Source organism: Schistocerca serialis, chromosome 8 (assembly GCF_023864345.2).
Source record: "Schistocerca serialis cubense isolate TAMUIC-IGC-003099 chromosome 8, iqSchSeri2.2, whole genome shotgun sequence".
Taxonomy (NCBI): Eukaryota; Metazoa; Arthropoda; class Insecta; order Orthoptera; family Acrididae; genus Schistocerca; species Schistocerca serialis.
The window spans coordinates 532,079,687-532,092,288 of NC_064645.1; the positions used below are offsets into that span (position 1 = coordinate 532,079,687).

The 12,602-nt window shown below is 42.7% G+C and overlaps 1 protein-coding gene across 1 annotated transcript in view; it reads right to left on the reverse strand.

The window, feature by feature from the left end:
• Positions 1-12,602, reverse strand: part of LOC126416364 (uncharacterized) — a 90,065-nt gene that overhangs the window by 58,328 nt on the left and 19,135 nt on the right. Inside the window, exon 2 of the mRNA XM_050084043.1 lies at positions 2,271-2,369. Coding sequence (XP_049940000.1) covers positions 2,271-2,357 — 87 coding nt within the window. The 5' untranslated portion in view covers positions 2,358-2,369. The remainder of the gene's footprint in view (positions 1-2,270; positions 2,370-12,602) is intronic.

Here is a 12,602-nt window from a genome sequence, read left to right on the forward strand (position 1 = left end):
TCGGAACGATTTGAAGTGGAATGATCATATAAAATTAATTGTTGGTAAGGTGGGTACCAGGTTGAGATTCATTGGGAGAGTCCTTAGAAAATGTACTCCATTAACAAAGGAGGTGGGTTACAAAACACTCGTTCGACCTATACTTGAGTATTGCTCATCAGTGTGGGATCCGTACCAGATCGGGTTGACGGAGGAGATAGAGAAGATCCAAAGAAGAGCAGCGCGTTTCGTCACAGGGTTATTTGGTAACCGTGATAGCGTTACGGAGATGTTTAACAAACTCAAGTGGCAGACTCTGCAAGAGAGGCGCTCTGCATCGCGGTGTAGCTTGCTCGCCAGGTTTCGAGAGGGTGCGTTTCTGGATGAGGTATCGAATATATTGCTTGCCCCTCCTTATACCTCCCGAGGAGATCACGAATGTAAAATTAGAGAGATTAGAGCGCGCACGGAGGCTTTCAAACAGTCGTTCTCCCCGCGAACCATACGCGACTGGAACAGGAAAGGGAGGTAATGACAGTGGCACGTAAAGTGCCCTCCGCCACACACCGTTGGGTGGCTTACGGAGTATAAATGTAGATGTAGATGTTAGACCGCGCGGCTAGCCGGTCGTGCTGCTAGACAGAGATTCACCAGTTCAGTTTTGGTTGCATTCTCTTCGGTTGAGAAGATACAGTTTCTTAGTATCCTCCCAACGAACTGCAGACTGTTCTTTGGTCAAATCTTTTCTATACAGGCTTATGACCTATAATCTTTTCCAGTCACGTAGTACCTTCATTTACTGAAAGAATCTACGTAAATTATGCTAAATTAACTATGGTAAAATGTGTTGCAAATTCACTCGCAAATTCTGTGAAGAACTCGACAGCTTCTCCATCTGGCCTGTTCAAAACGACTGGAAATTATTATCATATCACTCATCTTAGCAGCTGTACGGCAACATTCCTTGATCTTCTCTTTAAAAGAAACGTTTGACGACAGACTCCATTACATGGCTTTTCTGTGGCTGTTGTTATTGCATGTCCTGCCTCATTTTAAGTGTCTGCACACGGAATTTTATCGTTGCACCTATTACCCGGTTTCTTGAGATACTAGGTCCACAGACTGTTTGGTTTGTAGTTAAACTTCTTCTTCCTCTGCTTTTATGAGCTCACTGGACCATGTCAGTCAATCGTTTTCTGGTCATCTGCCTCAATAGGTTTTCTTTCCGAATTGCCAAGTACCTTTTTATTTGTTCTGATCTTCTTTGTCGTTCATCATCTGAAATACCTTTCTTTTCTTTTTCACTTGCCTATTTTTGGTTTGAATCTTATATTTATGTTTATTCAGTTTCTTTAAGATTTCTGTTTTGTTTTGCAAATTCTAGCTTATTCATATCCTCTCTGATTCCCTTTATCCATCCTAAGTTTTGCTTTATGTTGCAAAGTTTCTATAGTTTTTCTTGATAATGTGGTTTGTGATGACTTCAGAATTTGACAAAAAAAGTAGAGAACCTTTTTTCCATATGGTACCTGCAATGAGCTCCACTTCGCTGTATACCACTTCTTTGGCACTATCTGCCATTGTCCACCTTTTTGATATTTCTTATTTAAGCACTTTGTAGCTACTCTTCTCTCTGCTTTTAGGATTTTGTCGATTCTGTTATCCTCAATGTCTTTGAAAAGAATTTCACTTCAGTATGTCACTTGTAGTTGAACCACCGTCTTGAAATGTTTCAATTTAGTTTTGATTGACAGAAATTTTATTTTGTACGTGGACTGTGTTAATTTTGGAGCTTTTGTCATTTTGATAGTTCTTTTGTGCCAAGCAGGTTTCTCATCCAGGCTGTACTTCATAATTTCTCTTAGGTGTTTAAACTGTTTCACTATTTCTACTTTCCTGTTATTTAGTGTTATCTGCTTGATTAGTAGTGGATCTATCGTATTTTTTGTGCTACATTTTGTATTCTTGTTGGTTGATTTCTGGCTTCTTCAATGTATTAGGTATCAACGTTAAACTATATAAAAATAATAAATTGTTCTAGGGTTTCCAGCCGCAACAGTGGTTAAAATACGATGAGCTTTCTAACAAGCACTCCCTGGCCATTTTAAGCTGAAATGACATAACCAAGGTATGATCAGTTGAAAGCTTATGGCACTTTAACCACTTGATGCTGCTGGAAACTCAAGAACATTTTACTCGATGTTACCACCTCGAGAGCGTGCATTCTCACACACAAAAAAGACCCACAAGTAGCGATCTACTTTCCGCCAGACTGTGTGCTGTAGACGTACCTTGGGAGGGTGTTGTATGAAGGCGTTTGTACTCCCAAAAGCGATGAGCGCTGCTGCCAGGAACAGCGGAAGCGTTCCACGTAACATGGCTGTGATGCGCTGAAACACACACAAGCAGCTGTAAAAGCCGTTGGTAGGGCTGCATAAGTTGTGTGTATCTCTCTACCTTATTACAGAATATTTCACAGTGTGGAAGGGAACTATGAGGGATAATCAAATGAAAGCGAGACACACGGGAAAAATCTAAGTAAACTGTTCATTATTTCAAAAGTGATAGCCAGAACTTTTAATTCATTTACCCTGCTTGCGACAAGACGGTCAATTCTTCATGGGAAAATGTTTGCGGTTGCGTACGGAATCATGGTTGTGCCCAAGCGCGCAATCCTTTTTCCGACACAATCGACAGCCACGAATGTCTTTCTTGAGGGCTCAAAAAGTATGGAAAAATCGTGGGAAGAGATGGGGACTGTATGATATATATGTACGGACTTCTGAACCAAACTACTGCAGCTTAATCGAAATAACAGGGACGACAGTTCCGGCAGAGTCACTAAGATCTTTTTCCTTGACAGCTAGAACACGCTTTTCATTGATTTTCAGGTACACGGCGTGACAGTTAGTGCACAGTGGAACCTGGACTCTTTGCAAAAATTGAAGCGTGGCCTGAAGTCCAAAAGACCAGGAATGTTGACGGGCGGCATCATTCTGTTGCAGGATGTTGTCTGCCCACATGTGACCTAGGATCCATCGATTATGATGCAGGAGGGTCTCTGAGAAACCCTTACACCATCTCCGTACCGTCATTGTCTCTCCTCATACGATATCCATATTTTTGAAGCCCCGGAGAAAGACATTCTTGGCTGTATATCTGTTTCAAGTGCACACCTAGGTATAATCATGATTTCGTTGTATAACGAACCAGATTAATTGGGATCTTTGATCAATAGTAGATTAAGATAGCTAGACTGTTTGACGAAATTTACGTCTCCATCCTTTTCTCAACTACTGTTTACTTAAATTGTAAGTCTGAAGCACAAGAGGCGATCCTATGGGACCGGTGTATTGTATGGAAATATTATTAAAACCTCACACTTTGCAGACTTTATTTTTCTTTTACATTTTAAAGAAGTTAATTATCCCCCCCCCCCCTCCCCCCATGAACCATTCGGATCTCTGGGCGGGGCCTACTCAGGAGGACGTCGCTGTCAGGAGTGAATTTAGATTCAGAAGGATGTAGGTTGCAGTAGGTACTGGAAGACGAAGGAGCTTGCACAGGATAGATTAGCATGGAGAGCTGCATCAAACCAGTCTCAGGACAGAAGACCACAACAACAACAACAACAATTATGCTATAATTTCCATTTGTTGTATTTGATCATAAATGACATACATTTTCCACTTTACAACATTTGGTTACGAAACTTCTTATAACATTTTATTATCAATTAAATCAAAAGCTGTTATAATTTCTTTTTCACAAAAAAGTCATATAAAAGAAAATATACAATGTTTATTATTTTGGCGACGTGGCTTACAAAAAATGGCTCCGAGCACTATGGGACTTAACTTCTGAAGTCATCAGTCCCCTAGAACTTAGAACTACCTAAAGCTAACTAAACCTAAGGACAGTGCTGCACACATCCATGCCCGAGGCAGGATTCGAACCTGCGACCGTAGCGGTCGCACAGTTCCGGACTGAAGCGCCTAGAACCGCTCGGTCACTCCTGCCGGCCCGTGGCTTACACCGTAATTTTCGCAAAACTCTATTTAAAAATTATATACCGCAATGTGTAATTATTGATTTTGTATATTTTGCTAATTTTAAGAGGTGTGTCCTGTTTGTAACTATTCAAGCATATATGCCATAAAATATGTATGAATGTTAATTTGCCGCGCGGTGTAGCCGGGCAAAGGTATTGTACTTAGTGTAAGTTAGTTTAAGTTAGATTAAGTAGTGTGTAAGCTTAGGGACCAATGACCTCAGCAGTTTGATCCAGTAAGATCTTACCACACATTTTCAAATTTTTCTAAATGTTAATTTGACCAAGTACTGATTCTGGAACAGCCTAGAACTTATTTCTGTAATATATCGTTTGTCATACACTCCAAAAGCAATTTATTCTTTGCACGGGCTCATGTGAGACAGTCTTTGTTTGGAAATGGTTCAAATAGTTCAAATTGCTCTAAGCACTATGGGACTTAACATCCGAGGTCATCAGTCCCCTAAGACTTAGAACTACTTAAACCTAACTAACCTAGAACCGCTCGGCCACAGCGGCAGGGCGAATTTGTATGTTAGTCTTTGTGCTACGGACAGAAAGTGGGCCAAGTGCGACTTTTTACGTTGAAACACTAATTTGTTTTGAAAATGCATTCGGAACGTTTTACGATTTTGTTGACTGGCAAGAGAACTCTCGGATCGATCATGAATTCAGTTTTCCAATTGTATTGAGAAGCTTTACGTGCCATTGTGATTAGGGTGGTGAAAGCATTCGATTACTCTGTTTATCTACTATCAGAATTTAAACCGTACCTGCTTCTTGAACAAAACTCATGACACAGTATACAGACAGACAAAAGGCACATTTGGGAAAGTAATATCAGAAAGACATTCTTGAGCTGCAAAATCAAATACCACTTGAATCACAGTCTTGAATTCAGCAACATGTGCTGTATTATTGTACCCAGCTGTTTGCCAGGAATAATGAAGCTTAGGATGATACATTGAAGTAGACAGCTGGTTGTGAATAACAAAATGCATTTCCATTAAGAAAATTTAGTTCCCTTATTTAGTGTAGAAGTCACTGCAGAGAGTCCATGTAGAGTCTGTTATGCTGATTTAGTGCCCGTTGCTTCGCTCGCTTAGACTGTACGGTCTGCACATTCTTTGTTTTTCTTTAATCGAATTTTTATGTTGTTATGCCCATTTCTCATGTGTAAATCTACACACAGTGTAAAACCACACATCAATTGTCGTAGTTATAGCTTCAAAATTACCTTAATAGAGATATTTTCAAAAAACATTTCATCCCTTATTTCAACCTAATAGTGGTGGAATTTCGAAAAATCCGCTCTTAAACGATGCCTACAGTATAAGATAAACACCCTCTCCAAATTTCAAATTACTATTCTTAGTGGTTTGGGCTGGGAGGTGATGAGTTAGTCGGTCAGTCAGCACATTCATATAAATATTGCAAAAAAAAGTATATGTCCAAGAGGCTTACACAATTTTTTTGGTGGTATGATCATAAATTATAAATCATTTATTATTGTTGTGTGCTTCTGACCACTGCAAGAATTACATAGTAGTATAGAGTTCAGGTTATCTGCGACATTGTCATTACCAACAGTCACGAAAAAGTATTTTAAACGGTCTTTTCCCATTTTCCTATTTATGCTGGCATCCAAATGTATGTTTGGTCGAAGATTGTCTTCAACAGCCTTTCTAACATTCTGGACGAAAGTTTTGTGTTGAAGACAAATATACAGTATCTTTGCTAGGTGTCCACTCATCGAAAGTCCGAGATCTACTTTATACCAGTGAGTTGTGTGTATACTGGACTGAGGCAACTGTTAATTTTTACCTCTTTTTGGATTATGTAGTGACAGAAGCTAATTCATAACTAAATCCACTTTGATCAGTGTTCCAAATGTATGGCTGCTATAACTGGACTCTGGCAGTTTTCTGGTTTATTTCTTAGACGAAACGGGTCGCAGACTAACGAATATCTTGTTGGTCTTCCTGTACATATCCGGCTGTCATGAAAACAGTGATGTGTCTATGGCACATCTTGCATTTTTCTTGAGACGTGTTATGAAAGCTGCAGAACATTTGAACTTTGTGTGAAAAATTTCTCTTGCTTTTTGCACAGCCGAAATTTGCAGACGCCAGTAATGGATACATTTTCCTTCATTCTTTGCCATGTCAGATTGGGATAGAATACATTTCATCTCCAGTTCTTTGATTGCCTTGTTCTCTCGAAATGGATGTTCATTACGTCTTTTTTCTCCACATTATCAAATATTGCTTAGATGTTCGGTGTGCTTCTTATAGATGGATGTCTCTTCATGAACGAACTGCAGGTCGAAACTTTCGATGGAAGTGATAAAGCGCTGATGACCACGATATTGAATACCCCACAAACCAACCAACAAATGTATGATAAACATCATAAACACGTTTAAGATGTTCTTCCGAAAATGTTATTAACATACTAATAGTATTGGATGTCTTTTCTGGTGAAGATTCATAATCACTCGAGCTGTGAGCTTCTGTTTGAGGAATACGATTTCCGCCACCGCTACTAATAGTAAAGTCTTGAACGCTACCAATCACGTTATCGTCTCTATAGTAGTTTTCTTGACCCACTATCCTATCCAATGTAACTTCAGTTGAATAGTCAAATGAATATTCAGGTTTCTGAATAATCAGATCCACCATAACGACCGCGGAAGTGTCACCATCCTATCCTACACCGTCTTCCTTTGGATAACGCATTCGTAACTTGGATGTGACAATGTTTAAACCGTGCCAAACATTAATGGTTTCGTTCATTTTCGCTGTATATGATACTGACACACACATACTAGATACGTCAACTTCTTGCTACGGGAAGGGATTGAGCGGTGTGTTAAGCTCACTGCAAGTGGTGTTGCGTACAAACCAAGAGCAACACAATGAGACACCGTCACTGGTGTAATTGGAAATGTGAGAAGTACCTGTCTACAGATGCTTAACTTCGAATTCCCGTTCGAGCCGAAAGACATCCCTTGTGAGGGCAGTGCTCAGCATGAAGGTTGTGTAGGCACCAAAGAAGACACTCTTTAGCGATATGCAGAAAACTGATGCATAAATTTGGTTGTTTTACCAAGACTGGATGGAAAATAAAAAAAGTGGTGAAAATGTGAATAAGTATCTTCACTAACGTTCGACAAACCTAACTCCCTAGATGAAGACGAAGAAGAAGAAGAATACAAAAATACTAGGGTGCTCTCGGAACGGAATAGAAAAAAAGTGCTAACATCACTGAAACTCTTCTTTTATTTTTCAATGTAGTCTCCTTGTAGATTAATGCTCTTGGTCCAATGATGTTCCAACGCCTTGATCTGATCTCGAATATGTGTTTCCTCCAGCTCTGCAAAATAGTTGTGAACATCTATCAATTCTTCGTTTGAAGTGAATCTTCGCACACCAAGAAAAATTTTCAGTTTGGGGAAGATGGAAGCCTGACGGAGCAACATGAGGTGAATAAGGCGGGCGCAGCAATAGTTCGTGGAATTTTGCCATGGCGATGCGCATTGTCTTGATGGAAGATGACTTTCTTCCTTGCTAAAGCTGGCCTTTTTTCGCGTATCTTTTGTTGCAATTTGTCCAGGAGATTAGCATAGTATTTCTCTAGTAACTGTTTGCCCAGTGGGGAGATCATCTACAAACAGAATCCCCTTCGCATCCCAGAACACTGATGCCATGACCTTTCCCGCCGAAGGAATCGTCTTTGCTTTCTTTGGTGGCGGAGAATCAGCGTGTTTCCACTGCTTTGACTGTTGTTTTGTCTCTGGGGTATAGTCGTGGACCCAAGTTTCATCTATGGTCACAAATCGGCGCAAAAAATCTTGTTCGTTTCTCCAAAAATTGGCCAACATTGTTCCGATATGTCCGTTCTCATGCGTTTTTGTTCCAGCGTCAAGAGTCGCGGCACCCAGCTTGCAGATAATTTTTGATTTCTAATTCTTCAGTTAAAACGTGATATATCCTTTCCTATGACATCTGGCAAGCGTGAGCAATTTCACGCACTTTCAATCGGTGATCCTTCATGACCATTTTGTGCACTTTTGCAATGATTTCTGGAGTAATGACACATTTTGGCCGATCACTGCGCGGATCATCATCTAAGCTCTTCAGTTGTCATCAAGAGGCTGGGTTCAGCCCGTTCCATCCCTTCCACCAAGAAAAATCCCTGGCGGTACCGGAAACTGAACCCGGGACGTCAGCTTACGGGTCAGAACCAAAACGCTCTCACAGTTTGACTAGAAACTAGGGCGACCGCGTAAACTGAGGCAGAAACATGACCAATATCTTAGTGAGCAAGTTTACTGTGTTGACGGGTACAAGGAGGCAAGTGTCAGTTGGCATGGTATCTGACTTTTGTATTTTTAGATTACATTCGGGAGGACTACTCTTCAAATCCGCGTCTGAACATTGTGTATTTAGAGTTTATGTGATCTCCCTAAATTGTTCCAGGCAAATGCCGGGATAGTTCGTTTGAAAGGGAACGGCCAATTATCTTCCCCATCCTTGCAACAATCCAAGCTCGTGCTCTGTCTCTAATGGCCTCGTCGTCGATGGGACGCTAAACCCTAATCTTCCTTCCTTCCTGCCGACCGCTGTGGTCGAGCGGTTCTAATCGCTTCAATCTGGAACCACGCGACCGCTACGGTCGCAGGTTCGAATCCTGCCTCGGGCATGGATGTGTGTGATGTCCTTAGGTTAGTTAGGTTTAAGTAGTTCTAAGTTCTAGGGGACTGATGACCTAAGATGTTACGTCCCATAGTGCTCAGAGCCATTTTTTTAACTTCTTTTTCTTTGGCAGACTGAAGCGCCTAGCACCGCTCGGCCATCCCGGCCGGCCGTAGTGGTCATCGCAGGTACATGCCTCCCATCGGACCCAAATTCTCGACATACCCATACACTGCTAATGTAGTGCCCCCTGCCCATTATTCTCATTACTCATGCACACCAGGCTCGAAGTCTTACGAGAATCTGTGAAATATCGGGAGTAATGAGGATAATGGGCAAGGGGCACTAGGTAAGCAGTGTGTGGATAAGTTGATAATCTGGGTCTTACAGGAGGATTGCTAGGGTAGTATGTACAGTTGCGATGACAACTGTGACCGGATGGAACAGTGGTAACTGCAAGTGTCCAGTGAGCGGAGGACCTAGGTTCGAATCCCGGTCCGGCACAAATGTTTCAAGACGGTACCACAGAAGTCAACGGAGAAACATAAGCAATTTACAGACACACATCTTAATCGCATTTCTCAATCCGAGACTGATAACATCTTACATATTCATTCGCTGCTGCCTGCCATTCTTGTGCCAAACTTTATCTTAGTGTACCATCTACATTCAACATCTTCAAGTATTAAATGGTTATATTCGAATCTTTGCCTTCCCCTGCAGCTTTTCCTCTGCACAGCTGCCTCTAGTACCATGAAAGTAGCTTCTTTTCCTTTCTTATGGTCAGCGGTTTCACTGTATTCCTTTTCTCACTGATTCTGCGGAGAAAGTCGTCAATTCTTAATCATCAGTCCACATACTTAAGCTATCTGCTGCAGTACGACATTTAAAATCTTATTCTCCGATTTTCCCACATTGTACTGTGCTCCAAATGTACATTCTCAAAAATTTCTTACTCAAATGAAGGCCTACTTTTGATACCAGCTGACTTCTGTGGGAGAAAATTGCTGTCTTTTCCTTCGGTAGTCTTGGTCTGCTTGCTTTATCTGTCATGCATTATTTTCCTTCAAAGGGGGTCAGAGATCTTGGCTTTACCTGTGATTCCGAATACCGATCTTAAGTAATTTCTGCGGATATATTCTGGACCCATGTTGGTTTTGATGCAGATGGTTATTTTGTTTCAGGTAAACTATAATACCTTAACCAAAAATTTGCGGCTTGCCAGTGCAAGATTTGAGATAAAAATACAATCTTAGCTGCGGAGATTTATATTTTCAAATTTGAATGACGTGCTTCGTCTGTGATAGGCATATTCAGATTACTGTGACTAGTTTCTATAATCTGAAGGTGCCTACCGCAGAGTAAACGTTCCATTTAAATCTGAAAATATATTTTTTTTCATCTTAAAAAATTGTAGTAGCATTTCGTCAAAAATACACTCCTGGAAATGGAAAAAAGAACACATTGACACCGGTGTGTCAGACCCACCATACTTGCTCCGGACACTGCGAGAGGGCTGTACAAGCAACGATCACACGCACGGCACAGCGGACACACCAGGAACCGCGGTGTTGGCCGTCGAATGGCGCTAGCTGCGCAGCATTTGTGCACCGCCGCCGTCAGTGTCAGCCAGTTTGCCGTGGCATACGGAGCTCCATCGCAGTCTTTAACACTGGTAGCATGCCGCGACAGCGTGGACGTGAACCGTATGTGCAGTTGACGGACTTTGAGCGAGGGCGTATAGTGGGCATGCGGGAGGCCGGGTGGACGTACCGCCGAATTGCTCAACACGTGGGGCGTGAGGTCTCCACAGTACATCGATGTTGTCACCAGTGGTCGGCGGAAGGTGCACGTGCCCGTCGACCTGGGACCGGACCGCAGCGACGCACGGATGCACGCCAAGACCGTAGGATCCTACGCAGTGCCGTAGGGGACCGCACCGCCACTTCCCAGCAAATTAGGGACACTGTTGCTCCTGGGGTATCGGCGAGGACCATTCGCAACCGTCTCCATGAAGCTGGGCTACGGTCGCGCACACCGTTAGGCCGTCTTCCGCTCACGCCCCAACATCGTGCAGCCCGCCTCCAGTGGTGTCGCGACAGGCGTGAATGGAGGGACGAATGGAGACGTGTCGTCTTCAGCGATGAGAGTCGCTTCTGCCTTGGTGCCAATGATGGTCGTATGCGTGTTTGGCGCCGTGCAGGTGACCGCCACAATCAGGACTGCATACGACCGAGGCACACAGGGCCAACACCCGGCACCATGGTGTGGGGAGCGATCTCCTACACTGGCCGTACACCACTGGTGATCGTCTAGGGGACACTGAATAGTGCACGGTACATCCAAACCGTCATCGAACCCATCGTTCTACCATTCCTAGACCGGCAAGGGAACTTGCTGTTCCAACAGGACAATGCACGTCCGCATGTATCCCGTGCCACCCAACGTGCTCTAGAAGGTGTAAGTCAACTACCCTGGCCAGCAAGATCTCCGGATCTGTCCCCCATTGAGCATGTTTGGGACTGGATGAAGCGTCGTCTCACGCGGTCTGCACGTCCAGCACGAACGCTGGTCCAACTGAGGCGCCAGGTGGAAATGGCATGGCAAGCCGTTCCACAGGACTACATCCAGCATCTCTACGATCGTCTCCATGGGGGAATAGCAGCCTGCATTGCTGCGAAAGGTGGATATCCACTGTACTAGTGCCGACATTGTGCATGCTCTGTTGCCTGTGTCTATGTGCCTGTGGTTCTGTCAGTGTGATCATGTGATGTATCTGACCCCAGGAATGTGTCAATAAAGTTTCCCCTTCCTGGGACAATGAATTCACGGTGTTCTTATTTCAATTTCCAGGAGTGTATATACATATAAACGATATAGGATAAGTTCAGCTTCCTTTTTATTCAGGAGTATGACTTGTCTCTTCGAATCATGGGAACACATTTCTGCTCAAGGAATCTGTGCTAAATTGTATAAAAGTATGTAGCCACTGCACTAGAAAATTTTGTATAGAACTGAATAGGTACACTGTCACACACTGGGGTCTTCCTTAGATTACATTTACATTGCTTTCCACTAACATAACTTATTATCTTATCAGTCATTGGTTCGTTATCTCTGAACACTCAGTTTAGGATTATGTAATATTTCTATGATTTTGTCTTTCAAGATACAGCGTACACTATCATCTGTGAAAGTACTACCACACAAGCGACATCCCGGATGAAAGCAAACTAATGGGTGTGTGGAGCAGTGTCAGTGATGCAGAGAGGTTGAGTAATCGTTCAGTGTGGCCGAGCGGTTCTAGGCGCTTCAGTTTGGAACTGCACGACCGCTACGGTCGCAGGTTCGAATCCTGCCTCGGGCATGGATGTGTGTAATGTCCTTAGGTTAGTTAGGTTTAAGTAGTTCTAAGTTCTAGGGGACTGATGACCTCAGATGTTAAGTCCCATAGTGCTCAGAGCCATTTGAACCATTTTTTGAGTAATCGTTGACGCTGTGGTGCCCTCTTTTGTGTCGAGAAGAAGAAGAATATTTCTTCGAACTCGTTCAGTGAAGAACCTTCCAAGAATTTGATTGGCCTGATTTAATTTATCGGAAACAGGATCAGCTTGTGAATGACTTTGGACAAGACCAATTGATTGATCTCCAGAGATTAATGAAAAAATAATTGAACCAACACCATCTAAACAGGCCAACTATCATCATTCCTAAAATAAGTAAAATGGATTTACTATACAGTGACATTTGGGCAGCTGTATAAATGGAAGGTACGACTAATGGATCACGCAGTCTTGTCGTAACAAGACTTGATTTCATCCTTTTGGCTGTAAGGGACATCCAGGGCGATGGTGTGCAATGGTTCTGCAGTCATC